Source organism: Rattus norvegicus, chromosome 12 (assembly GCF_021556685.1).
Source record: "Rattus norvegicus strain SHRSP/BbbUtx chromosome 12, alternate assembly SHRSP_T2T, whole genome shotgun sequence".
NCBI lineage: Eukaryota > Metazoa > Chordata > Mammalia > Rodentia > Muridae > Rattus > Rattus norvegicus.
In genome coordinates, this window is record NC_141545.1 from 9,036,719 (window position 1) to 9,064,125 (window position 27,407).

The following is a 27,407-nucleotide window of genomic DNA, read 5'->3' on the forward strand; positions in this document are numbered from 1 at the left end:
AGCTAAGTTATGAAACCAACCCAGGCGTTCAACAGAGGAATGAGAAAGAATATATATATGGAATGGAATTTTATTCAGATTTAAAGAAAAACAAAACTATGGTTTTATAGGAAGAAAAAAGATTTTAAAAGGGTGCAACGTAAAATAATTGTATGAAGTGAATTAAGCAAAGTACAGATGGCATCATGTTTTCTTTTTTTTTTTTTTTTTTTTTTTTTTTTTTTTTTTTTTTTTTTCGGAGCTGGGGACCGAACTCAGGGCTTTGCGCTTGCTAGGCAAGTGCTCTACCGCTGAGCTAAATCCCCAACCCCGGTCATGTTTTCTATTATTTGTGGGTTCTAGATTTTATACACACAGATACATAAAATCATGTATGGATATGTATTAGTCAGGGGTCTTTGCAGACACAGAATTGATAGACTGAATATATATTAAAAGGACTGTGGGGCTGGAGAAATGTCTCAATAGTTAAGAGTGTTTTCTATTCTTTCTGAGAACTCAAGTTTCTCTTTTTTTAAGACTTAGTTATTTATTTATTATACATGAGTACACTGTCATTCTCTTCAGACACACCAGAAGAGGGCATCAGATCCCATTACAGATGGTTGTGAGCCACCATGTGGTTACTGGGAATTGAACCCAGGATCTCTACAAGAGCAGTCGGTGCTCTTAACCACTGAGCCATCTCTCCAGCCGGAGGACTCAAGGTTTTTTTTTTGGGTTTTTTTCCCCAGCTCACAACCACTTATAACTTTAGCTCCAGGGGATCTGATGTTGTCTCTGGCATCTATGGACACTAGGCATGCTCTCGCCTACAGTTACACAAACATACACACATGAATAAAAGGTAGAAATATAAATAGTTAAACAAGGAGGTTTATTAGGTTAGCTTACACGGGGCAGTCTGGCTAGCTCAGTAATAACTATATCACACTGAAAAGACTCACTATGCCAGGCTGTGTGCTTCAGCCATCTCAGGCTGGTGCTGAAGGCCAGGACAGCGTCTGTCTTCAGTCCATGTTGGAAGCCCAAAACTGGGTCTTAACGTCAGTCAAGTATTTTAAGATGCAAAACAGGATAAACGAAGTTACGGATTTACCAACAAGAGTGAAGGCAAGCGGGGAAAGAAGAGGCAAATACTTCCTCCGACTGGGTCCTTTCTCTAGTCTGCGACCAGAATATGTCACCCACACTTACTGTGGGTGTTACCACTTAAAACTATCTGATCAAGAAAAATCCTCACAAAAATTCTATTGGCTCACCTTTTAGTTGATTCCAGATCCAGTCACAGTGACCACAGTCTACACAACATGAGAATAGAAGAAAAGCTGCTTAGGTTGCAAAGGGGACTAACTGGAAGGGTACTGGGTATGCAAGATGAGGGGTAATGTGTGAGCATTTGACGGAGCTTTGAGCATATGCCAGCATGAAAATGTCCGTATGAAACCTAGAACAATAAATATACACCAGAAAACAAACAATAGATCTCTTTTTTTTTATTCATTTATTATATATAAATACACTGTAGCTGTCTTCAGACACACCAGAAGAGGGCATCTGATCTCTTTACAGATGTTGTGAGCCACCATGTGGTTGCTGGGAATTGAACTCAGGACCTCTGGGAGAGCAGTTGGGTGCTCTTAACCACTGAGCCATCTCTCCAGCCCTTTTTTTTTTTTTAGACGTACTCTTTTTTTTTTCCTTCTTTTTTTTTTTTTCTTTTTTTTTCGGAGCTGGGGACCGAACCCAGGGCCTTGCGCTTGCTAGGCAAGTGCTCTACCACTGAGGTAAATCCCCAACCCCAATAGATCTCTTTTGAGTTTGAGGCCAGCCAAGGCTACATAGAAAGTTCTAGACCAGGCAGGGCTACACAGTAAGACCCTGTGAAGTGGAAACTTAAGAGTTCTTTGGAAAATCAGTTGAATGATGTTTTGCTGGGGCAAACACGTGAAGGAACATTTATCTGAAGTGGACATAGGTGAAAGACTAAGGCAGACTCGTGAAGGAACGTTTCACTGAAGCAGACACAGGAGAAAGGGTGTTCTGTGAAAGCAAGCTCTCATGAAAGGTCACAGAATGATGGATTCTTTGCTAATGACATGTATTATATCAGTCCTCCTTACATTGCAAAGTTGAGCTCCCTTTGTCAGGACTCCATAGAGAGAACTGCCAAAAATACTTCTGGTGATGTGCTGCAGTTTCTTGCCACTTCCACAGACTAGGGCTGATTAGCAGAGTGATGTCAGCTGAGACAGACACACATGGTGAGGCAAGACGTGTGGAGGACATGCGCTGTTTGGAGAGTATAAATAGGACTCTCTGGATAGTGACCGTGGTTGAGCTGGGCTTGCTTACAGAGCTCGCCGTGCAATGCTTGTGGGTCTCTTCGCTGATCTTTGTTTCCCTGAGAGAGGCACAGCTGAGAACTTCTCCTGGCATCCCTCTGGTCCCTCCTGCTGACTTGTGCCAGGGCTGTCTCTGCTAGGTCATGTCACTGCTGTTGCTAACGTGACTACTGAACTGGACTGCTAATGTATCTGTGAACTGTTTGCGAATGGATCGAACTGCCAATGCTAAACTATGGACTGAACTGCTGATTTTCAGACAACACAGATGGGAGTTGCTCCAAAGAGCCTTTCGAAACAGGTCCACTTCCCCCATATCCTTTTTTCCCCACTACCTCTGGTGGATGGTGGGCTAAAAGGGAGGTTAAAGCATTTAAGAGCCATCGTTAAAGATAGCCCTTAAAAAAATTAAAGTTACAATACTGTCTCAAAAATTATTTTTAACTAAAAGTAGAGTCCAGCACAATGTCTTGATGAGTAGAGGCACTTACTACTAAGTCTGGGGACCTGAGTTCAATCCCATGATCCATATGGTAGAAATAGAAAACTACTAAAAGGTCTTCTGCAACCTAAACATGCACATGCAAACACACACACACACACACACACCACACACACACACACACACACACACACACACACACACACTGCACACAGACACGTTCTACTTTTCCAGAAGACCTAAATTCATTTCCCAACACCCACAAGTGAGAGCATCTGCACACCCAGTTCCAGAGAATCCAGTGCTTTCCTGTGGCCTCTCTGGGCACCAGGTACACACAGGATACACTGATCATGCAGACAAAACACCCATACACATGAAATAGAAATAAAAACCAAACAACAGAGAACATGGGGATCTTAGTGACTGAATCATTCGCAAGTATTACAGGGCCTGAGAATCTAGAAAGAATCCCCTTGTTACACAGCCTCCCTCCAGGAAAGGAGGAGGCTTTCAAGACTCCGGAAGTAAGAAAATGTCACAAGTCTGGGAAAGCTGAAATTAAAGACGTTTCACCCAGGTTCCTACTCCAAGGTCACTGTAACGCCTGCTGCTGCAGTGGAAAGGGCTCTGACCCACCTATGGCATGGCCTACGAGTCCTGCAGAGATCTCTCAGGCTGCAGCTTTCTGGAGTCCTCGATCATCCTGGAGTGTTGCTTTGGTGACACAGCTGCCTCTGAGCCTCCCCTGCTCCTGTAAGTAACCCCAATAAAAATGCACTGGTTCACCAAGCTGTCCCTGAGGAGAATAGTTACTTTGGTCTGTTGTGGACTCCCTATTTGGGGTGAGTTGAGTCAGGTAAGGCCTTGGTGTGGATGCAATGATCTGCTAGGAGCAAACAATGTTCATGACACAAATGACTATGCACGTGGGGAACTCCATGATACGTGCCTCAAGCTCCTGCTGATTCGAAGGTTGAAACAAAAGGATCCCCTGAGCTCAGGAGTTTCAGGCCAGCCTGGGGAACATAGACCTCCTCCCAAAACAATAAAAAATTAATTGGGCTTGGGATATGTCTCAGTTGGTATAGTGCTTTCCTAGCATGCATGAAGCTGTGGGTTCAAGCCCAAGACTATAAAACTGAACTGGTGGCACTGCCTGTAATTAAAACACTTAGGAGGTGGAAGTGGGAGAATCAGAAGTTCAAAGGTAGGCTTGGCTACTGAGTGTATGACCATCCTGGGCTAAATGAGGTCCTGTCTCAAAAGGGGAAAAAACCTTTCTTGAAGCACTGGAGATGAAGTCTTTGGTCTCATATATGCTTAACAAGTTCTCTATTATTGAGCTACATCCTCGGATTTCCCAAAACTACCTATAAGCACTTGAAAATAGAAATTGGGAGGGCTAAAGAGGTGGCTCAGTGCTGATTAAGAGCACTGGCTGCTTTTCCCTGGGTCCTGAGTTCAAATCCTAGCAACCACATGGTGGCTCACAACCATCTGTAATGGGATCCGATGCCCTCTTCTGGTGTGTCTGAAGACAGTGACAGTGTACTCATATATAATAAGTAAATAAATTGCTCTTTTAAAAGAAGAACAATTATCAATGTTAACTCCTGACCAAACTGTTCAGGTGCCTCTCCCCCTTTGAGACACGCTTCCTGTAACCGAGGCTGGCCTCAGAGTCACTGTGTAGCTGAGCTGAGGATGACCTTGAACTTGCCTTCCTGTCTTCACCTCCCCTGTGCTGGGGACTACAAGTGTTTATTGCCATATCTTTTTTTACCAAAGTGCTGAGGATCAAACCCAGGGCTTTGTGCATGCTAGGTAGGCACTGTACCCACTATACAAAGAGTTAAGATCTCAAACCTTAGACATCCTGACATTCTCTATTCTGAATAGACTCCTCTCTGTCTCCCCTCCTGCGTCTCTATCTTCAGCCTGAACTTTCTTGTAGCCTTTTGTGAATCAGGCTGTACTCCACTACTCTGCAGCCTCCTTCAGAGGGGAATCACTTCCCCTGCTGAAGGTATGATATCACCTTTCCTTCTATGACACATCCTTCCCTGCCCCACCCTATCCAAGGCCCATACCCACATCCTAGAGTAATCCATGTATTAAGTCTTGCTAGCTGTCAGTGATGGTTCATACATGGTCTATGCCCTCACTTACTTATTAAAAGAATCTAGGATCCGGCCAAGGTGGTGAGTGGGAGGTGAAGGTGGGAGGATCTGGAGTTCGAAGTCACCCTCTACTACATAGAAAACTTTGAGGCCATGCTGCTCTACAAGAGACTATCTCCAAAACAAAAAAAAAAAAAAAAAAAAAAAAAACTCAGAAAGTGGGAGGAGAAAGTGGAGGAGAAAAAGGAGGACAAGGAGGAGGAGTTTGGCAAAAGAATCGTAGTCCCATTCATTCATTCTTCAAGCATTTACAGGCAGCTCTTACGTGCGTGGCTCTGGACCTAAAGGAGACCTGACATCCCCTCCGATGCTCCACGCCCCATCCCCTCTCCGCCCCAGGAGAGAGAATGGTTGGGACAGGTGAGGGATATAATCGGGAGTTTTGACGCCAGATTCGCCCAGCAAGGGTAGGACCTGACCTAATCACCCGCCCGCCACACTGATCCTGGCTCTGAAGAGGAGCTTTCTAGATACGCGGGTTCTAAAACCTAAGCCAAGATCCCGGCCCTTGTCTGATCCCGCCTATTCCTTGCCTGGGACACGCCTCCTCATTAACTCCTCCATTTCATTCAGCCCAGGGCCTTAAGTCCTACCGCCCGGGACGCCAACCTCATTCCCAGTCTCATGACTCCATTGGTCAAATACGAGAGCCCGCCTTCCATCCGTGTCACTGACCGCTTAGACGTCAATCATTTTCATAGCACACCCCTCCCATCTCAACAGTTACCAGGGCCGAGGTTTGAAGAGCAGATAGTAATGGACGGCTCAGAACCTCTCATGATTGGGTAGAAATGCTAGCTCTGGGCGGGGCTTAGTGCCTCAGCAAAGGGTTGCTCAAGGCCGCAGCTTTCCTTCTGGGGCACACCTCTTGCCCGTCATTATTAGTAGTTAAGGTGTCGATCAATATTATTACTTGTTTTGATAGGCAAAATTAGACGTCTATCACAGATTCTCTCCTTTCAATTCGCTCCTCTCCTCAGAGAACCGTAGCCAGGGTCCGCCTCATGGGCTAGCTATGGATTGGTCAGATCCCATGTCATTCTTCTACAGTGGGTGGAGCCAAGGGCCTAAGGGGGTGGTGAATTGGTTGACTGGCTGGGGGGGCGGGGCAGTGGCTCCTGTCAGCGGGTGAAATGGCAGTGGCGGAGCCGGCGACGGCCGCGGTCCCCGGGGGTGGCTGATTGAAAGGGGCCGGGCCGCGGGGTTTGCGGGACCCCCGAGCAGACGCGACCGCGGGTAGGGGCATCGGACGACGCAGCGCAGGGACAGCGAGGCGAGGCGCGGCGATGGCGGCGCTCTCGGCGCAGGTAGGGCGGCCCCGAACCGGGCCTCTTCTCCTGGGGGCGTCAGTGCTGCGGGGCCCCGCGGGGAAGCCAAGCCAGGAGCATGACCTGGGGTCGCCTTGCCTCTAGAATCCGCGCTAGGAGCCTTGGCATTCCCAGCCCTGGACCCTGGAACTCCGGCCTCCGCCCACCCTCCTTCCTGATCCCCTCAGGATCCTTCCCAGGGCTTCTAGGACCTCATGTCTCTTCCTGACGTCCCCCACAGGCTCAAAACCTCTGTACATCGTCCCAGGACTCCTCTCATAACCTGTCCAGGGTTTCCCCATCCCCCAGTCTGCGGACCTGCCCCCCCCCATCTTACACACACACCACGAGCGTCCCCCTCCAGTCCACAACCTGAATCCAGGACCCCTCCCATCTGCACATCTCTTGCCTTTACATCCCCCGAAACCCCTCGCTTGGGTTCCTGTCTTCTGGATCTGGCCTACACCCTCATCCTCTCCAAGGAGACCAAGATCAGAGCCCTAGACTCTTTCCTTCTGACTCCACAGAAACCCATGCCTCGCCTCTTAAATGGAAAGATTCCCAACCGAATCCAGACACATCGCTCAGCCTTCTCGCTTGGCACCCCTCCTGTTCAAGTGCTCCACTGAAAAACAAAATCACTTCTGGTCTTCTGAGAGGACCATACACTGTTGCTGATCTTGAGCCATCTAGATTGCATCTTCCTGGAGAAACGAGTGCTCCGACTTCCCAAAAGATAATGCTGAATCCCATCCCCCATAGACACACCCTCCCAGTCCATCTTCTTGAGAGATACACAGTGGGGTCATTTAGATACCCCTAAATGTACAGGAACCTAGGGGTCCAACACAGACCCAGGCCCACGAGTGTTCTCTCTCTATAACACACACACACACACACACACACACACACACACACACCCTTAAGAACTTCTACACACCTTGAGCCCAATACCCTCAACAGACCTCCTAATTCAGACAAAAGACAGAAGATTGTGGGGCAACAAGCTCTGTCCCCAGCAGCTAGCCTGTCCCTTCCACCCCATTCTCTTTGAGATGGGGACTACAGTGGGACTCCAGGGGGTGTCAGGGCCTAGAATCTACCTACCACAAATCTCTTCACTCTCTCTGTCTCTCCTTGCCTTACCCCTTTTCGTAGAAAGGACATTCTTTCCTATGCCAGTGTCCCAAAAGGAACCACTGCCCATTTCCAAATCAATGGCACCCCCTACACATACCATGGGGAGCGAGATCTTCCAGCTGCTCCTGGCCCCAATCCTAAAGTCTGACCAGACTGGTAGGACCAGCATCCCTGAGTCTACGGCATCTGCTGGCCTCAAATAATATAAACTGTGCTGCCATCTAAGGTGCTCATCAAGGCCCCATCTCTGAGAGCCCTGTGAGTTCTTTAACTCAACACCAATGTTTGGTCAAAATCAAACAGCTTCCTCCTAGCGTTTGGGATCTGCTCGGACTGGGTCAGACCTGCCAAAAGCAAGCACCTCTTTAAGGAATATTTTCAGAAGGGGAAAAAATATGAAGAGGACTGGGGGAACTGTTGAAAGGACGAGTGCTCTGCTTGACACCCCCAACCCTGAGTACACCACTCCCAACCAGTCTGTCCCAGCCAGACTCCCCACATCCCTCACTCTCTCATGGTTGTATTGGTTCTTCCCACCAATTCTGCCACACGGCTTTCATCCTAGGGTCCCACCTGTGGGTTCGCTCTGGGTTCCTGTGGTTGACTGTGGTGGTTTGGAAGGGATCGCAGGTGGCTTGGCCCTGGCGCAAGAACTGAGGCCCAAGACAGAGAGGAAAGAAGAGATTGCAGAACTGGCTGTAGTTTATAGGACTGCAGAGTGTGAGGAGAATCCAGAACAAGCCAGCTCCAAACAAGCATTTAGTTATGCCTGGAGAGACCCAGATAAAAAGCCTAGGTTTCCTCTTCCTTATAGAATATTTACAAACAAATTCTGGACGGATTTGAAAAAAATAAAACCTCATCTTGGCTTAGAGCCTCAGCTTCTCCATCTGGAAAATGGGGGTTTGGGGGATAAACCCTTAGAATAGTAGTACTCTGTGCTGTAAGGGAGATTAGGGTGTGGCCTTGTTTCCTGAGAGCAGTGAAAAGAACACTGGGGTTTAGCAGAACAGTCACTTAGCAAAGTTGGTATCGTCACCGGCCCTGACCTCCCTGTCCTCAGTGGATTAAAGAACTTAGCCATCTTACAGGAGGCTGGCTTAAATCAGGGCTGAAAGAATGAAGAAAAAAGACGGTCTGTTATGGGACTTGTAGTCACACAGGGGTCTCTTGGAAGGCTTGAAAGGACTGAGGACATGGGGAAGTCCCGGCCAGCCATCCTGATGGACATGAGATAGAAGTTTATCATGTCCATTTGAGAGCGAGAGTGCACGAAAAGACTTGAAGGTCATGTGGCCCATGGGAAACTGCAAGACCTCCTCCCATTCCCCAGGGGACTTTGCACAGATGGATGCAGCAGGGTAGACAGGGCCCCTGGGATAGACTGTGAACTCTATAGAAAGTACCAGAAGGCTTCAAGTTTTTGAGTAGAACCCACACAGCTTTGCTGTGTCCTGAGGATATGGATACATTGTCTTTTGTATCTGTGCTTTGATAGGTACTGGTGGATGAGAAACCCATCTCCTTGTAGAATATAATGTCAGTGTTTATGGGTGATAACCCCACTGTGCCCAGGGAATTGAGCCGGGTGTCCTGTATCTAAAGCCTGCACACCCAGCTTGGGGAAGAATTGGACCCAGAAGCATACATTGACTGAGCTCATGCCTGTGTTTGCTGTGTCAAACATAATTTGCATATCATCTCATTTAATCCTGAGCAACCGGAAGGAGTCAGTGCTCTAGTGGGTGCCTTTGCTATCACGCTGCTGCTGCTGCTGCTGCTGCTGCTGCTGCTGCTGCTGCTGCTGCTGCTGCTGCTGCTGCTGCTGCTGTAGGAATGCAGGAGACAGAATTACTTACCCTGTACTGCTGTAAGGGCTCTGAGAAAGGACCAGGGCATCCCTAGGACATCCAGGAAGGTGTGACGGGAATGCCTTGTGGATGCATTCACCAAGCAGGCACAGCAGGGTAGGGTGTTCCAGAAGAACTTGGATGGACTGAGAACCAGCACAGTTCTTTCAAGGGATGTGTGACTTCTGGGGGTGGACGGATGGGTGGACGTATGGGTGGACGGATGGATTGACGGATGGGTGGATGAGCTTTATCCTTCCAGCCAGAGTATGCCACATGTGATCTATCAAGCACTCGTGGTCAAAAGGGGATCTGAAATTGGAAAAGTTGGGAGAAGGTACAAACCATACCATCTCCAGGAAAGCCAAAATCAAGCACTAGAAAGAAGGAAGTTGTTAAGAGCTAGCATGCTCCCTGTGTCCACCCCAGTTGGAAAAGAAACCTATCCCTCAGAGGAACATTTCCAGTGCCCTTTTAGCATATTTAGCCTGCACTTTACTGTCTGTTCTAAGCATGTATCCATGCACTTGAAAAATCTTTTGTTTGTAGGTGACATGGTGGGTGTATGTGAATATTTCAAGTATGAGTTAACACACGTGTGTGTATGTACATGTAGAGTCCCAGATCAGCCTTGGGTGTCATTCTTTAGGATCTGTTGTAAGCTGCCACGTAGGTACTGGAAATCGAGCTCTGGTTCTGTGCAAGAGCAGCCAGTGCTCTTAACCACAGAGCCATCTCTCCAGACACTGTCTACCTTGTTTTTTGAAAGAGATCTCTCATCTGGGTGGTGGTTGGTGCATGCTGGTTAGTCCCAACACTCAGGAAGCAGAGGTAGGAGAATCTCTGTGAGTTCAAGGACAGCCCATTCTACAGAGTCAGTTTAAGGACAGCCAGGGCTACATTGAAAAACCCTATCTTGGCAGAGGAGTGTGGGGAGAGATCTCTGGCTAGGCCCCAGGGACCCTCCTGCCTCTGCTTCCCAAGAACTGATATTACAAGCACACACCACTGTGTGTGGCCTTTCATAGGGATGGTAGCCCTGAAACTCAAGTCCTCATGCTCTCATGGAAAGTACTCAACTATCTCCCTGGCCCTCTAAAATAGGATCCTTAAGTAGTTGGTGTTTGCCTGTGTGTATGTCTGGTGTACTTGTATGTTTGGCAAATGGACACAAGTGTCTGTGAAGATGCACTTGTGTGCCTGTCCCTGTGGAGGGCAGAGTGTCTTCCTCTGTTCCTGTCCACTTTCACCCACTAACACAGGGTCTCTTGATAAATCTGCAGCTCTCCAGTTTGTCTAGCTAGCCAGCTTGCCTAGAGATCTCCTATCTCTGTGCCCCAAATGCTTGAATTACAAATGGCCACCATCCCTTCTCTGCTTTTTTTTATTTTTAATAATTTTTATGTGTATCCCTGATTGGCCTACATGTATGTCCATGCATTTTGTACAATTCCCACAGCTAAAAGAGGGAATTAGGTCCTCTGAAATTAGAGTTACGGACAGTTGTCAGTCTTAGTGTGGGAGCTGTGCAAGAGCCGCCAGTGCTCTTAACTATTTCTTCAGCCCCTCCCGCTCATCTTTGACCTGGCTTCTATGAGTCTAAACACTGCTTTTACAACAAACACTTTATCCATGGAACATCTCCTCAGAACCCCCATGAAGTATTTATTTTCACCGATACCTGTCATGATACACAGCCCATGAGCAAATCCCATGAAAGGAGGGGGGCTATCTGTGTTTTTCACAGGTGAATTCCAGATTCACAGAGCAGCTTCTCAGTTAAATGTGTTTGATTTTACAAGCTAATGGGCTTCCCTCCCTTAGCCATTTCTGCAACAGAAAGAGGTCAGATCTGTCTGCCTCAGGTAATGTTAATCAAGCTGCCTCGCCCATGCCCACCATCCAGCCCAACAAGCCCAGAAAGCTGGCACAGATGACAGAGAAGTATATCTCCACCTGTGCACCTGCCACGGGAAGCCCTTGGGAAAGGGCTTTGATGTTCTTCCTGTCATTTTCAAGGACATTAAAATAGAGAAAATGAAGAAATTTACTGCCAAGTGAACCAGTTGCAGTGGCAGGAAATAAGCTGATAAGGGCACACAACGTAAACTTTTTTTTTTTTACGTCACGTGAATTTGTAGGTCCACCCTCAGGTCGCCACCTGAAGTGTGTTGCTGTTACTGCTCCTGTTCTTCCCAACAAAAGTGATTATAGTTTTATAGTGTTTAGTCCTTAAACATTGTCACCATTAAGGGACAATTTGCCCTGGACTGTGGAGTCCTCAAGGAACTGTCCATCCAGCAGGGAATAAATATAGGCCACTGCTGATCCTAAACACAGGACAAAAGTGGGAGTGGAAAAAATAAGAGTAGGGGAGGAGGGAGGGAGGGAGGGAAGGGGGAGAGAAAGAGTGTTGGTTGAGTACTATCATTAGCCCTGTTTACAGATTGAAATGTCATGATACCCTGGGTCACAGGAGTATAGGAGGAGCTAAATGATCTAGAATAACTATCTACACTGCTCGAATATGAAAACTTGCAGAACATCTTGAAGAAATGGGTAAAACTGACAGGGTATGTAGCACCATTGGTAGAATGCTTGCTTAGCATGCACAAAGTCCTGGGTTCAATCCCCAGCACTATAAAAACCAGATTTCATAGCTGTTCTATCTTCATTTCTATTGCTGGATAAAGTACCATGGCCAGAAGTTTGAAAGACAGCTCAGCAATTACAGTACCTGCTGCTCTGCACAGGAACTAAGTTCACTTCCCAACATCCGTGCTGCGGGACTTACAACTCTCTAACTGGGTGTCTGATGCCCTCTTCTTGTACCCTCCAGGGGTGCCTATATTCATATACATACACCACACAGAGACACAAGTACACACTACACATAATTAAAAATAAGATTTCACTGGGCATGGTAGCAAATGCCTTTAATCTGAACACTTTAAAACCCAAAATAAATACAAATGAAAAAATTTTTGGGAGGGAGGATGTTTGTTTGGTTGGTTGGTTGTTGTTGTCATTGTTGTTAAGACAGGGCTTCTCTGTGTAGCCCTGCCCACTCTGGAACTCTGTAGACTAGACTGGGAACTCAGAGATACTTCTGCCTCTGCCTACCAAGGACTGGGATTAAAGGCTGTACCACCACCACCTGGCAATAAAATGAATTTTCAAAAAAGACCCCAATCAAAATAACGAGAGAAGAAGGGTTTATTTTGGCTTACGATTCAAGGTTACAGCCCATCATTTCGGGGAAGTTGGAGCAGGAACTTAGATGACTATCAAGAGCAGAGAATGTCCATGCTGCCTACTTGCTTAACTTTTGCTCAGCAAGATTTCTTTACTCTCAAACATTCCAGAGCCCAGCATAGGGACTGGTGTCACCCACAGTGGGCTCTTGTCATTTAACAGTCAAGACAGTCCCCAACAGATATACCCACAGGCTGACTTGATTTAGGCAATTGTGGAATTGAGACATTCCTCCCTGGTGATTCTAGGTTACAGCAAACTGTCATTTAAAACTAATCTGCTTGGTGGTCTATATCTGTCATCTTAGCACTCAATAAGTGGAGGCAGGGAGATAGGGACTTCAAGGTCATACTCTTTTACATATCAGGTTTGAAAGCATCCAGGGCTATATATGATTTCTATCTCAAAAAGAAGAGGAGGAGGAAAAGGAGGAGGAGGAAGAGGAAGACAAGGAGAAGGAGAAAGAAGAGGAGGAGGAAGAGAAGAAGAAAATTTAAAATAGCTAAAATGAAAGTGAGAAGAAAGCAATCCTCAATGTTGTCCTTGTTACCCCAGGAACTATATAGCCTACCCTTTGCCAAACAAAAGAGCTGAAAACCAGCCTTACCATTGCCCCAGGATTTGGGGACAGCCACAGCAGTGATGGTCTGCTGACCAGTTTGGAAAAATTGGGGTCAGGTAGCACTATTCCAAGCTTCAGATCCTGAACTGAATCTATGTTTGTGGTAATCCTGGGAGGGAGGGGATCTGAAACAAGATATTTTCAATTTTCAGTTCAATTCAAATTTTTCAAAAGGGAATTTTGGGGTCTTTATTCCTCTTCATGATGCCATGCACCCCATAGAAGTTGCACATGTAGGCATGCTGGCTCACTGCGCTGAAAAACAGTAGCTGTGGATTCCCACGTGCTGTCTCAGCACTTTGGAGCAGCCACAGCACAGCTGCAGGGCAGAGCATGGACCCACACATGCTGGCCTCAAACTCAGAGATTCTCCTGCCTCTGCCTTCTGAGTGCTGGGATTAAAGGTGTGCACCACCATGCGCAACTTTGTTTTCGTTTTCTTGTTGTTGCTTGCTTTTTTGAGATAGGAGAGGGTTTTATGTTAGCATCAATCTCCCTATATAGCTGAAACTGACCTTGAGCTCCTGGTCTTCCTGCCTCTAACTTCTGAGTATTGAAATGACAGGCATAAACCACCATGTCAGGTTTTATGGAAGGGGGATATTTGTGCAAGTGCACACACCTGTACATGTCCACAGAGGTCAAAGAAAGGAGTCAGAGTCTTCCTCTCTCACTCTGACTTACTCCTTTGGAACGGGGTCTCTCCCTGAACCTGGAGCCCACATTTTCAGACTAGGCTAGCATCTAGCAAATCCAGCAATAGTCTTACTTCTGGCCCTTACAACACTGGGGTTACCACAGCACTGTTCTGCTTTGTCATTTGGGTGCTGGGATCAGAACACAGGTCCTCATGGTTAAGCAGCAAGTACTCTTAACCACCGAGCCATCCTTCTAGCCCACACACCTGGTTTATGTGGTGCTGGGGATGGGACCCAGGGCTTCATATATGCTAGGCAACCATGCTGCCAACTGAGCCACGTCCCTGGCCCATATACATATATAATAATATTATGTTATATATGTTATATGTTAAATATAATATACATATATTTTAACCATATACTGTTTTTAAAATAAAAATGTAGAGAATGCAGAAGCATCATGGATGACCTTAGAGCAAAGACTGGAGAGAGAAAACCAAGTTCAAATCCTCTTCTGATGACAGAATTGGGGTACCAACCAATGACCCTCTCCCTACCAGTATGGTGCTTTTTTATTTTCTAATATTTTATGTTCTTTTCTTTATTTTTCTAACTAACCTTGTACACAATCTTTTTTGAGCAATATTCTGTGAGGTTGGGGATGTAGTTCAGTAGTAGATAACTTGTCTAGCATGAAGTCCTTGGTTTGATCATGAGTAGCACAAATACAAGTGTATTAGCATATATATATATGTGTGTATATATATACATATATATATATAGTATAACTTTTATAATTTTGGATGAGGTTTTTTTTTTTGAGATAGGATCTCTTGTAGCCCAGGATGGATTTGGATTCATTATGTGACCAAATGACCTTATTACATTTTTATTTTATGTGCAAATGTGTATGTAAGAGCAGTACATGTTATTAACTACTGAACCATCTCTACAGTCCCTAAAGATTTTTATTTTTATTCACATGTATATGAGTCTGATTAAGTTTGTGTGCATGAACATGTGCATGTGGATGTCTGAAGAGGCCATCAGGTCCCATAAAGCTGGAGTTGCAGGCTGCTGACAGCTGACTGACCTGGGTACTAGGAACCTAACTCAGGTCCTCTGAGAGCAGCAAGAGTTCTTAGCTGCTGAGCAAACTCTCCAGTCCAACACCCTGATTTTTAACACACATTTTTTGTTTATTGGATATATATGTCTGTATGACGTGTTTAGGCATGCAAGTGCATGCACTTTATGCATGTGGAAGTTAAAAGACACCCTGAAACATCTGACCACGTCATCCATGTTGTTTGTTGTTAGGCTGGCTGGGCCTGAGAGTTGCTATGACTTCTCGTCTCCCTACCTCCTGTCTTGCCACTGGAATACTGGGATTGCAGACATGCACTACTTCTCCAGCTTTACAAGTGTTCAGGGGATTCAAACTCAAGTCCTCAAACATACCCAGCAAGTACTTTATCCATTGATCCATCTCCCCCACCTACCTCTAGTGCCCATTTTTTGTCCCTATGATAGCTATTATATTTCCTCCAGCTGCTCAGGGCTATGGCACCTCCTTGTAATGCCCTTGTTTCTGATGACCTTCACAGGCAAGAGGTCTGGTTGCTATCTCACGCAGTGTCCCTTCATCAGGACTTCTCTGGCATCCTCATAGTTAGAGTGAAGCAATGACTTCAATGGAGAAAAACCACAGAATTAAAGCACCCTTCCCCATCACCTACTGTCAAGGGCATATGATATCCTTATAAGGTTACTGTTGCTACTGACCCTGATCACCTCTCTGAACCACATGGGAATTTTTGTCTTGATTCATTCAACAAATGTTTACTGAGCACCTGCCAAATTCTAATAGTACATTAAGGGATTACAGCAAAAAAATTAAGATACTGCTTTGTCCTCAAATCATAATAAGGCAGGCAAGGACAGATGCCATCGGCACAAGATTTATGTAGGGGGCTGGGGAAACTGCTCAGTTGTCAAGACATGCCCTGTACAAGGACTGGAGGTCAGATCCTTGGTACACACCTAGTGCCTGATGGGTGTTATGGCCCACCTTTAATTCTGTCTAGGTAGGCTAGCAATGTAGATGAACTCTGAGTCTAAGTGTGAGTTCCTGCCTCATCTATAATGTGAACAATTGAAGAAGATGTCAGATATCAACCTCTGTTCTCTCTGCATGCATCCTAGTGCATATAAGTCCATCCCCCTCCCCATGTGCAAGCACTCACACACATATATACATAGTCGTGTGTGTTGGGGGGAAGCATGTATGTTGGGCTAAGGTGTGGGTGTAGTTAAACATTAGGATGGTAGAACGAGATTGACAGACTGCATAGTAAGCATGCTTGGGGCTGTGGGCTGGAGAGAGATTTCAGTGGTTAAGAGCATTTATCGCTCTTGTCAGCTTCAGTTCCCACACTCACATGATGACTTACAACCATCCTTAACTCCAGTTCCAGAGAATACAACACCCTCTTCTAACATCTGAGGGCACCAGGTATACCTTTATATATGCAGGCCAAGCACTCAAACACATAAAATGAATATAAGAAATGAAAAAAAGAAAAAAAAAAAAAAAGAACGTTCAAAGCTGGAGGGATGGCTCAGTAGGTAAAAGCACTTACCAGCAAATGTGACAGCCTTAGTTCAGTCCTAGGGATGGAGCACAGAAATGACCTCATAAATGGCCCTCACACCTTCACACACACGTCGCCACACACATCCACACCACTAAATTAATTAATTAGTTAATTGAAAGTAATTAATTAATTGTTTTTAATTGAAAAATGGAATTCTCGGAGAATCAGAACTGCAGCTCAACTAACAGAATGCTCACCCAGAATGCTCCAGGCCCTGGGTTCTATCCTAGTACCATACGAAATTGAGCATGGTGATGACACCTGTAAACAAAACAAAAGAATAGAGAGGGAAGGAGGAAGAAAGAATGTGTTGGATTCAACTACATATAGTAGGCCAAAGGGGTCTTTCCAAAATCTCACCCTAGTTCACAAGCCCTAAAAGAGAAGGCTTTGATTAGTGCAGGATTGTTTTGACTTCCTCTGGTGTTCCATCCCTCTCCTAACTTTGTTTTGTTTTATTTTCTTTCTCAGTGCTGGGGATTTTTTTTTCCAGTACAGGACCTCATGCATGCTAGGCAAGTGTCCTCCACTGAACTACATTCCCATTTCTTTTATTTTTATCTTTTTTAAATTTTGGAACAAGGTATCATGTTTCCTAGGCTGATTTGGAACTCATTGTATAGCCAATAGCAATTTGAACTCTCCAGCCTAGCTGGACCTCGAACTTGTAGTCCTCCTATATTAGCCTGCTGAGTAACTGTGATTACCCTACCTGATGGCTGCTGTGCCTTAGTTCCTTTGCAGCCTACCTTATCCTTCATCTTTTTGATTGAGGCGTAATTCATATAACAAAAAAAGATCAACCTAAAGTTTACCACATGCATATTGTTGTACGGCCATCACCATTACCTACCATCTAGGCAGTCATTCTACTTGGTCCTCTGTCTCTGCCCCAGGAAAGCACTAATCCATTTCTTAACACTATAGTTTCCTCTAATCTGCATACCTAAGGGGAAATATAACCACCTATAACTTGAGTCTCTCACTGAACATAGCATACACCCATGTTGTAGTATATGTCAGTATATCATTCCTTTTTGTGACTAATATCCCAGTGTGTGTCTTGGTTGATGCACTCCTCCACTGATGGGCACTTGCATCATTTGTACTTTGTAGCTACTGTGAGCAGCACTGTGCACTTTTATGTACACTAACAAGTACACTTTTACACGGGGATACTTCAACGTCTTGGGCAGACGTCTAGTAGGAAACTACGGGATCCTACTGAAACTTATAACTTCGAGAAACTCTCTGGCTGTTCCATTCTGAGCATCATACACATTTTGAGTGACTGTTTCGCCAGGAAGATCAAGAGTGACTCCTGCCTTAGGGTAAGAGGTCATCAAACCTTGTGAAGGAGCTGGGGAATGATGGAGCTGTTGAGGGCCAGCTGGCGATCCTGGATAGCCACTGGTAGAAAGAAAAAACAAAAAAGCATCTACATTCGTTTGTTTGGATTCTGACAATGGGGCTGGAGAGATGCTCTTTTGGTTGTTCTTGCAGGGGACTCAGGTTCTACTCCCAGCACGCACACAGTAGCTTACAACCATCCTTAACTCCAGTTCTAGAAGACCCAGTGGCTTCTTTTAGCCCCCATGGGCACCAGGTACACATGTGGTATACTTACATACAAGCAGTAAATATTCATGCACAGAAAATAAATCTTTAGAAAAATAAAATTAAAATAAACCCTAAGAGTGCACTGGGGATATATTGGACTAGCGTGCACACAATCTTGGATTCTGTCTCTGTATAAACTGGTCAAGATTACAGAGGCCTTTTATCACAGTATTTTGTTATCATGGTATTTAGAAGATGGAGGCAGAGAGACCAGGGGTTCAAAGCCATCCTTGGCTGCTTAGTGAGTCTGAGGCCAGCCCAGGCTACAGGACACCCTTGCAAGGTAACTAAGAAGACCTGGCCAGAGAGGAAGAGAAGCAGGTGGCTCTCCTTATTAACTAGAGAGAAAAGCTTCAAGAGAGAGAGAGAGAGGAGAGAGAGAGAGAGAGAGAGAGAGAGAGAGAGAGAGAGAGAGAGAGAAATGACAGCCAGCAATGCCCACATGCCAGAGAGGGAAAAGGAAGAGGAACTCAGAGACACTTGACATCTGGACTTTTCAGGGGTTGGGGATTTGGCTCAGCGGTAGAGCGCTTGCCTAACAAGCGCAAGGCCCTGGGTTCGGTCCCCAGCTCCGAAAAGAAAAAACAAAAAAACAAAAAACAAAAAACAAAAAAAAACCATCTGGACTTCTCTATCCTCCTCAGTTGCTGGCCACCAGCACCATGTTTGCTCAGCCCTCTGTTCTGACTCAGCTTCAGAAGCCATGAGCCAGACAGATGTGGTGGCTCCAGTTGTGAATCCCAGCTCTCAGGAGGCTGGAGGAGGGTCACAAGCTTGAGGCCCACCTTGACTGCTGCCTTAGGTTCTTTTCTGTTGTTGTGATTCAATATCCTGACAAACGCACCTTCAGGGAACGGGGTTTGTTTTGGCTCACCATTTTGTGTCATCCATCATGTCAGGCAGCAGAACTTGTGGGAACACACGGAGCTCACAGTCTGGAAGCACAGAGTAACAGGCTCTGGTGATTTGCTCACTTTCTCTTAGTCCCACAGGGGGCTTCCCACCTCTGTTAAATTAATCAAGAGAAGCCCACCAGCCATGCCACAGGCCCATAAAGCTGATGAGTTAGAGTGTGAATATCAATGAACCTCGAGAGAATGTGTGTGGGTGACTAGTAACCTGTCTGTGTGTGAAGGAGTACATCTGTACCCCAAGAGTATAAACTGAGTATGTGTGTATGTGTTGTCTGTGTTTCAGTATATATGAATGTATGTCTAAGTAGGTGTAGGTGAGACTGTATGTGCATAAATGTCTGTGAATATATGGATATCCAAGTGTGTATGCGTGGGCGGGTGGAGCCCATCCTGAGGCTGCTTCTCAGGGACAGGTACGAGATAGTCCCAGGCTACCTAATTATCCTAATCAGTGCCTTTGCCCTGAGCTGTCAATGCTTCCCATGTTCAGCAGTAGCTCTGGAGCCCTCGTCTGCCTTTTCTATGTCCTCCCACTTCTGGAGGCTAGTTCTTCCTAGCCTCTCTACCTTAGCACTTTGTGGCCACAGCCCTGCTAGCCACACATTGACACAGCAGGAGGTCCTGTAGCAGCCCCTCTGTCTGTCTGTCTGTCTGTCTGTCTGTCTGTCTGTCATTCCCATCCCACTTCACCCCCAGAAATGATTAACTCCTAGTTCAGCAGTTTATAACTGCTTAAAAACCTTTGGAACTGGTGATCCTCAGCCAGCCTGGCACTCACCGAGTTCTATAACCCTGGGCTGAGGAGGGATTAAAGTGCCTGCTATGCAAGTTTTAGGACTGGTGTTCCAATCTCCAGAGCCCACAAAAATGCCAGATCCAGCTCACAAGCTCTGAGTTTTGCTTGACAGACTCCACTTCAATGAATAAGGTAGAAGAGTGATCAAGGATGATTCCTGACAAGAATAATTCGACCTCAGAACTATACACACACACACACACACACACACACACACACCTTCTGTTTACACTTTATTTCTGTGTCTAGAGTTGCACATATGTGAGTAAGTGTGCTTGTGGAGGCCAGAGTATAGCCACAGCTGCTGTTCTTCAGATGCTGTTCACTTTGCTTTACATCTGTCTTTATGTCTTACTTTTATATGTGTGTCTGTGTGAATGTACGGCATGTTTGCCTGCTCTTGAAGGCCAGGAGGAACCTAAACCCCTGGAGCTGGAGTTACAGGCTCCTGGGAACCACCTAATGTGGGTGCTGGGAGCCACACTTGGAAAGAGCACTAAGTGCCCTTGACCACTAAGTCGTAGCTGAGGTTATCACCTTGGTTTTTGTTTGTCATTTGTTTTGGGGTTTTTTTTTATGTTACTGTTATTGTTTGGAGGTATTATTGTTGTTGTCTATTTAAGACAACAATGATCTGAAATTTAGCAGTTTAGCTAGTCTGGTTAGTCAGTCTTTACCTCCCCAGCACTGAGATTAAAGCACACACTACCACCCAGCATTTTTTACATGGGTTTTAGAGATTGAACGTGGGTCCTCATCCTTATGTGGCAAATGCTTTACAGACTGAGCCATCTCCCTACCTTAGCCTTTGTTTTTGTCACCAGACAGGCCAGTGTCCTCAACAGTCCCTAGAAGGCTAGGCTGATGACCCCAGGAAAAGTAGGAAAGAAGGCTTGGCATGTGAATACTGGGACTGGGATACCCCTCTGCACCATCAGCCCCCCTGTGCATTCCCTAAGGCACCAATTCTTGGCACTTTGATGTGGCCTTGGCTTCCCAGCCCAAGGAGCATTACTGTCCCAGCCATTGACAGCAGCAGACAACAGTAGAACTAACTGCTTGATCTGTGCCAACAACAAACTGCTCTTGAGACAGGGCAAGTCAAATGCTATCATGAGACTCCTAAGGAAAGCCAAGGACAGAACACCGTCAAAAAAAGATCACCCAGGGTCTGGAGAGATGGCTCAGTGGTTAAGAGCACTGGCTGCTCTTCCAGAGGTCGTGAGTTCAAATCCCAGCAACCACATGGTGGATCATAACCATCTGTAATATGACCTGTAATAGGACCTGATGCTCTCTTCTGGTGTGTCTGAAGACAGTGTCCACATATAAATAAAATAAATCTTTTTTAAAAAGATCAGCAGAACAGGGGCTTCTGTATACCTCTGAAGTTTCACATTAGATCCTTAGGACCTCCAGTGACAGGAAACCTCTGGCCCAGGCCTTGCTGCTAGATTTGAGCTTTGGCTGTTGATTGTAGCACATAGAATGTATAATCCAAGTAGGGGTGGACCAGGGGTGGGACGTCTGGAATGATGGACTGTTCTCAAGATGCACAGGCAGACTTTGCTAGCCCCGAGCTGACAGTGGACATCTCCCTAGTGCTAACAATATGTATCTCCCACCACCAGATAGAGTTGTAACCTGGTATCTCCCTGGCTGATGAGCCTGTCCACCATGGCAAGCCCCACTCTGAGCCCCGACTCCTCATCTCAGGAGGCCCTGTCAGCACCCACCTGCTCCCCAACCTCTGACTCCGAGAACCTCAGCCCAGATGAGCTAGAACTACTGGCCAAGCTTGAGGAGCAGAACCGGTAAGTGGGGAGGAGGAGGGCCAATTCCTGGACCCTTCACACTCAAAGCTAGACCTGGGCTACATAGAATAACAGCTACCACGAGATGCTTAAAGAATGGTTGCATCCTCCCAGTGTGGGCTGCATAAACTGGTTTCTTCATTCAGAAGAGGAAATCCACTTTTCAAAAGGACAAATGAGTCTAGCTTTCCTTTACAAGGCCATTTTTTGAAGGAAGATGTTAACGATCACACCTGCTTCTGTCTTATGGGTCTTGGGGGGGGGGTGTCTTTGAGTTTTCTACCTATAGAATCTCCTCCCTGGGGAATCTAGGCAGAAGCTCTACTGCTAAACCACACTCCCAGGCCCTCGCTGTGGGATTCTAGGGGAATGCTATACCACAGAGTCCTGTCCTCAGCCCCTTAGTGAGGTATTCGAGGTGGGGGCTCTACTGCTGAGGGACAGTCTTGGACTCATACCATTACTCAGGAGTGAAGTAAATCCAGTAGATCAGGAGACACTGGCCACAAGTAAAAAGGTACTTTATTACTTACAGTTCCCAAAAGGAGAGGAGGCAGACCTGTCAGTCAGGAGGCAGACAAGAGCCTGAGGGAAACGCTGGCGAGAACCTTTGTATTGGTTTCCATGGGCAGAAGTGGGTGAGATAGGGCAGGCGAGCATCGAGTCACTGACTTGAAGCATTTCTGTCTGGCCCCGGATGCTGGGTACTCAACCCTGAGATAATCTGAGCAGAGTGTAAAAGCTCGAAGGAGGAAGAAGTCAGGAATGGCTCTGGATTGGCTGATTTGCATAGGAGAACATTCACTCACATACAGGCCAGTCCTATTGTCAATAACTGCCTAGCCCTAGGAAGAACACCCCAGTCCCTCCATACCTCCAGAGTATATACAGCTGTCAAAAGTATCCTAAAAGCATCTCAGCATGTGGAAGGCTAGAGCGGGAACATCAAGAGGGTGAGCCAGCCTGAGCTTTGTAGCCAGATCCTGTTTTAAAATACAGGGCTGGACTTATCCATGGTAGAGCACTCACAGGCCCCTAAACTCAATCCCCATTTCAAAAACTAGTTAACGGAAGGATGCTGGAGAGAAGTCGTAGTGGTTAACAGCCCTAGCTAATTGCTGCTCCAGAAGACCCGGGCTCAATTCCCAATATTCACATGGCCGTTTGTAACTCCAGTTCCAGGGGACTGGATGCCCTCTTCTGACTTTGGGGCACCACGCACATAGTGGTACTTAGATACAGACAAAAACACCTAGAATACAAACAAAATAAACTATTTAAAAATAAGAATGACAGGGGCTGGAGAGATGGCTCAGCGGTTAAGAGCATCTGACTGCTCTTCCAGAGGTCATGAGTTCAATTCCCAGCAACCACATGGTGGCTCACAACCATCTGTAAAGAGATCTGATGCCCTCTTCTGGTGTATCTGAAGACAGCTACAGTGTACTTATATATAATAAATGAATAAATCTTTTAAAAAAAATAAGAATGACAGGCAGTGGTGGTACCTGTTTTTAATCTCAGCTCTCAGGAAGCAGATGCAGGTGAATCTCTGAGTTTGAAGCCAGCCTGGTTAAGTGAGTGAGTTCCAGGACAGCCAGGGCTATGAAGAGAAACCCTGTCTCAAAAAAATCAAAATAATAAGAAGAAGAGTTATTAATTAAAGAGGAAGAAGGAGGGGAGATAGCTTAATCTTTAAAATGCTTGAATGTGATCCCCAGAATCTGTCGTAAAAAGTAATTATACTCAGCATTTAATCCCAGCACTCAGAAGGCAGAGGCGGGTAGATTTCTGTGAGTTTGATGACAGCCAGGGCTACATAGGGAGTTCCAGGCCAGCCAGGGCTACATAGTAAGACCCTATCTAAAGCAAAAACAAACAAAAACCTCGTCAGGAAATTCCAGCAACAAGAGATAGGGACAGGCAGATCCCCAAGGCTCACTAGCCAGCCAACCTTGCCTAATTGGAGAGGTGCAAGTTCATGAAAGGCCTGTCTCAAAAATAAAACGGACTCCTTAACAGTATCAAAGGTTGGCCTCTTGCCTTCTCATGAATGTGCAAACACATGCATGTGCATACAGAGAAAGAAGAGAGAGGTGGAAGGAAGGAGAGAGAAGAGAGAGAAAGGGTGTGGTTAATACAACCCCAGTGTCCTGGGTATCTGTAAGTGCCCTCAGCAGAACTTGCATGGAACCCCTCTAGAGAGCATAGACCGTCCCTAAATGTGCTGTGCACAGTTGGTCTGAGAGTGAGCTCATAGAAATAAATACACACGTGGCCCAGTGCTTGGTACAGAAGAGGAACACAAATGACTTTCCAAGGGCCATGGCTCAGGGGGTTAGGTCACTGGCCAAGATCACTTAGCAAGAAAGGCAGCATGGGAGCTAAAGATAGGACTCAGCAGTCAAGAGCACTTGGGTCCCTCAGAGGACCCAGGTTCAGTTCCCAGCACCCATATGGGGTGGCTCACAACCACTCCAGCACCAGGACATCCAGCGCCCCCTTCTGGCTTCCACGTGTACCATCACGCACATGGCATACACTTGTAGAGATAACAGTTTTTAAAGAAAGGAAAGCAGGCAGTGTGGATCTAGTCTCTGAGGTCAGGTGCTTGAGAGGGCCCCTGTGACTAGGAGCCATGGGAATTGTCTGGCCTCCCCTCTCCTACTCTTCTTGCCTAGGCTCCTGGAAGCCGACTCCAAGTCCATGCGCTCCATGAATGGCTCCCGGAGGAACAGCGGCTCCTCCCTGGTATCCAGCTCCTCCGCCTCCTCCAACCTGAGCCACCTGGAGGAGGACACATGGATTCTCTGGGGCCGGATTGCCAACGAGTGGGAGGAATGGCGGCGCAGAAAGGAAAAGCTACTCAAGGTGGCCTGAGGCAGATGTGGGATGGGCATGAGTCTGGCCAGCCTGGTCATTTGTCCACCAGCCAGGGCCAAAGTGCAGATGAACAGATCGAACTTGGGAATGGAAGGGGGTGAGAGAGAGGTCCCTGTGCCTGCTTGCTGTATGCTCTGATGCAATGGTACCTGTACCTATGACCCTATACTCAGGACACTGAGGCAAGAGGCTCAGTGTGGACTGCATAGTCAAACTTCATGCAAAGAGCGAAGGGCTTGCTTAAAAAGAAGGTGGGGGCTAAGAAAATACCTGTCTGTAAAGTGCTTGCTGCATAAAATTGAAGATCTAAGGTCCATCCTCGGCACCTATAAAAAGCTGAGCATGCTGGCACACGCTTGCAATGCCAGCACCGTGGAGGCAGAGACAGGCAGATTCCTGTGGGAACTCCTAGCCAATCAGCTTAGCCCTGTGGGCAGCCACAGTAAAGAGACCCTATCTCAAAGTACATGTGGATAGGTCAGCAAGATAGCTCAGCAAATAAGGGCACTTGCTGTCAAGACTGGCAACCTGAGTTTTCTCCACATGTATAAGAGATTCGACTCCTTCAAATGCAGGTGCAAGTTGTCCTCTGTTACATACAGCCTACACACACACACACACACACACACACACACACGTTAAATAATTTAATGCAGTTAAAATATAACAAAACAAAAACAAGCAACAACAAAATCCAAGGTGGACGCCTCTGAAGAATGACAACTAAGGCTGACCTATGACCTCCATATATACACATATATCTGTGCGCATGTGCGTGTGTGTGTGTGTGCATGAATATTCATACACACACACACACACACACACACACACACACACACAAAGCATGAGAATTGGGATCATAGCTTAGTGGTGGAGGAGTCGCTGAAGGATGGGGAGCCCCCAGTCAGCACGTGACTAGCTAAAAGCACAGTGACTCAGATGTCCTCTACCATCCTAAAAGCAAGTGTAAGCCATGCCTGAGGTGCTGGACTGGGTTGGCCTTGGGATGGCTGCGGTACATGAGGCAGACTGCAGCCTGAGCCTCCCTCCCCACCTCTCCCCACCCATGGCAGGAGCTGATCCGAAAGGGCATCCCACACCACTTCCGGGCCATCGTTTGGCAGCTCCTGTGCAGTGCCACAGATATGCCCGTCAAAAACCAGTACTCCGAGCTCCTCAAGATGTCCTCACCATGTGAGAAGCTGATCCGAAGGGACATTGCCCGCACCTATCCAGAGCATGAGTTCTTCAAAGGCCAGGACAGCCTGGGCCAGGAAGTCCTCTTCAATGTCATGAAGGTGAGGCCCCAGTAATGGCTCCAGCCACCTTAGGAACAATCCCCACTTAAGATGGCTGCAGAGAGGCTGGTGGGAATCCTGTGTTCACTCAGCCTCCTTCCCTTCTAGGCATACTCCCTGGTTGATCGGGAGGTTGGATATTGCCAAGGCAGTGCCTTCATTGTGGGCTTACTCCTCATGCAGGTAAGTTGCCCTGGCTCCATCCCCAAGATGTACATAAGAGCATTCCCTGAATGTAGTGACCTGCTAGGGCCAGATACTTTACCGTGCAGGACAGGAACAGGGCTTAAGGAGCGTTGGGGGGGTTGGGGATTTAGCTCAGCGGTAGAGCGCTTGCCTAGCAAGCGCAAGGCCCTGGGTTCGATCCCCAGCTCCGAAAAAAAGAAAAGAAAAAAAAAAAAAAAGGAGCGTTGGGACAGGGAAGAACCACAGGCTAACGATTTAGGGGGTTATAGAGGTTTACAGGGAAACCAGAAGAAACCAGAAGAAACCTCCAGAGAAACCAGAAGACTTAGGGAGAAAAGAGATAGCTAGGTGTGAACAGGTATGTCTCAATCAGGGAGATGAGACTGAGGCACTAGAAAGGTTTAAGTACAGCTCCATTGTTTCCCATTAGTGGCCCTCAGCAAATAACTTCAGCCACAGGTCTTCCATCACTGAATAGTATTGACCATATTTATGGTTTGTAGGATGGGTCCCAGTAGCCAGGTACAATTACAATAAATATAAATGGAACAGAAACATGCCCCTGTGTAACACTGTCCAGAGCCCAAGCATGGCTTCCCATTCACACATACACTCACACACATTGCTGGTCCCTCCAGATGCCTGAGGAAGAGGCCTTCTGTGTGTTTGTGCGGCTGATGCAGGAGTACCGGCTACGGGAGCTCTTCAAGCCCAGCATGGCCGAGCTGGGACTCTGTATCTACCAGTTTGAATACATGCTGCAGGTAAGCAGGCCAGGGATGACCACCCTGAGGTTATCTCCAGAACACCCCTAAACTGGAAATTCTAGACCTAAGAAATTACCCTTGGGAGCTGAGACTATGGCTCAGTTGGTAGGATCTTTGCCCATCATGCACAAAGTCCTGAACACCACCCCTAGAACTTTATAAACTGGGCACGGCAGTACACATCTGTCATCCTATGACTTAGGAGTCGAGGTAGAGGGTCAGAAATTCAAGGTCAGTCTCAGCTACATGGGAAGTTCAAACCAGCCTGAGTTACATGAAACCCTCTCTGGAAAGAAGTGGTGGTCAAACATGCCTGGAGCCTGGTAAGGTGGTACACCTTCATGATCGTAGTGCTTTGGTTTATGAGACAGGAGGATAACAAGCTCAAGGCCACCCTAGGGCTACTAAGTAAGGCCTCTCTCAATGTCTAGGAACTGGGACGTGGGGAGGTTGCAGTATAGATCAGTGGTAGAGGGCTGGGTTGGCACCTAAGAATCTTGGGTTCAGGGGTTGGGGATTTAGCTCAGTGGTAGAGCGCTTGCCTAGGAAGCGCAAGGCCCTGGGTTCGATCCCCAGCTCCGAAAAAAAGAAAAAAAGAAAAAAAAAGACATTTAAAAAAAAAAAGAATCTTGGGTTCAATGTAAAGTTCTGTGAAAAAGGAAAAGGAGGAAGTGAGGGGGAATGGAA

At 46.6% G+C, this 27,407-nt stretch overlaps 1 protein-coding gene and 1 long non-coding RNA gene across 7 annotated transcripts in view; one reads left to right on the top strand and one right to left on the bottom strand.

Moving 5' to 3' along the window:
- LOC103690865 (uncharacterized) overlaps positions 1-4,804 on the bottom strand; it is a 29,440-nt gene extending 24,636 nt beyond the window's left edge. For 2 of the 3 annotated variants that reach the window (XR_015634534.1, XR_015634533.1), the window contains exons 1-2: positions 4,657-4,797; positions 3,427-3,541 (exon numbers count right to left, since the gene is read on the bottom strand). This is a non-coding gene — a long non-coding RNA (uncharacterized LOC103690865). Of the gene's footprint in view, positions 1-3,426; positions 3,542-4,656 lie in introns of all 3 variants that reach the window. The other variant, XR_015634532.1, reaches the window with a different exon arrangement.
- Positions 4,805-6,080: 1,276 nt separating this feature from the next.
- Evi5l (ecotropic viral integration site 5-like) overlaps positions 6,081-27,407 on the top strand; it is a 38,906-nt gene continuing 17,579 nt past the window's right edge. For all 4 annotated transcript variants that reach the window (NM_001432039.1, NM_001432040.1, NM_001432041.1 and 1 more), the window contains 6 exon segments: positions 6,081-6,277; positions 21,404-21,586; positions 24,268-24,457; positions 25,543-25,767; positions 25,876-25,950; positions 26,592-26,717. In NM_001432039.1, the coding sequence (NP_001418968.1) occupies positions 21,435-21,586; positions 24,268-24,457; positions 25,543-25,767; positions 25,876-25,950; positions 26,592-26,717 (768 nt within the window). In that variant the 5' untranslated portion in view covers positions 6,081-6,277; positions 21,404-21,434.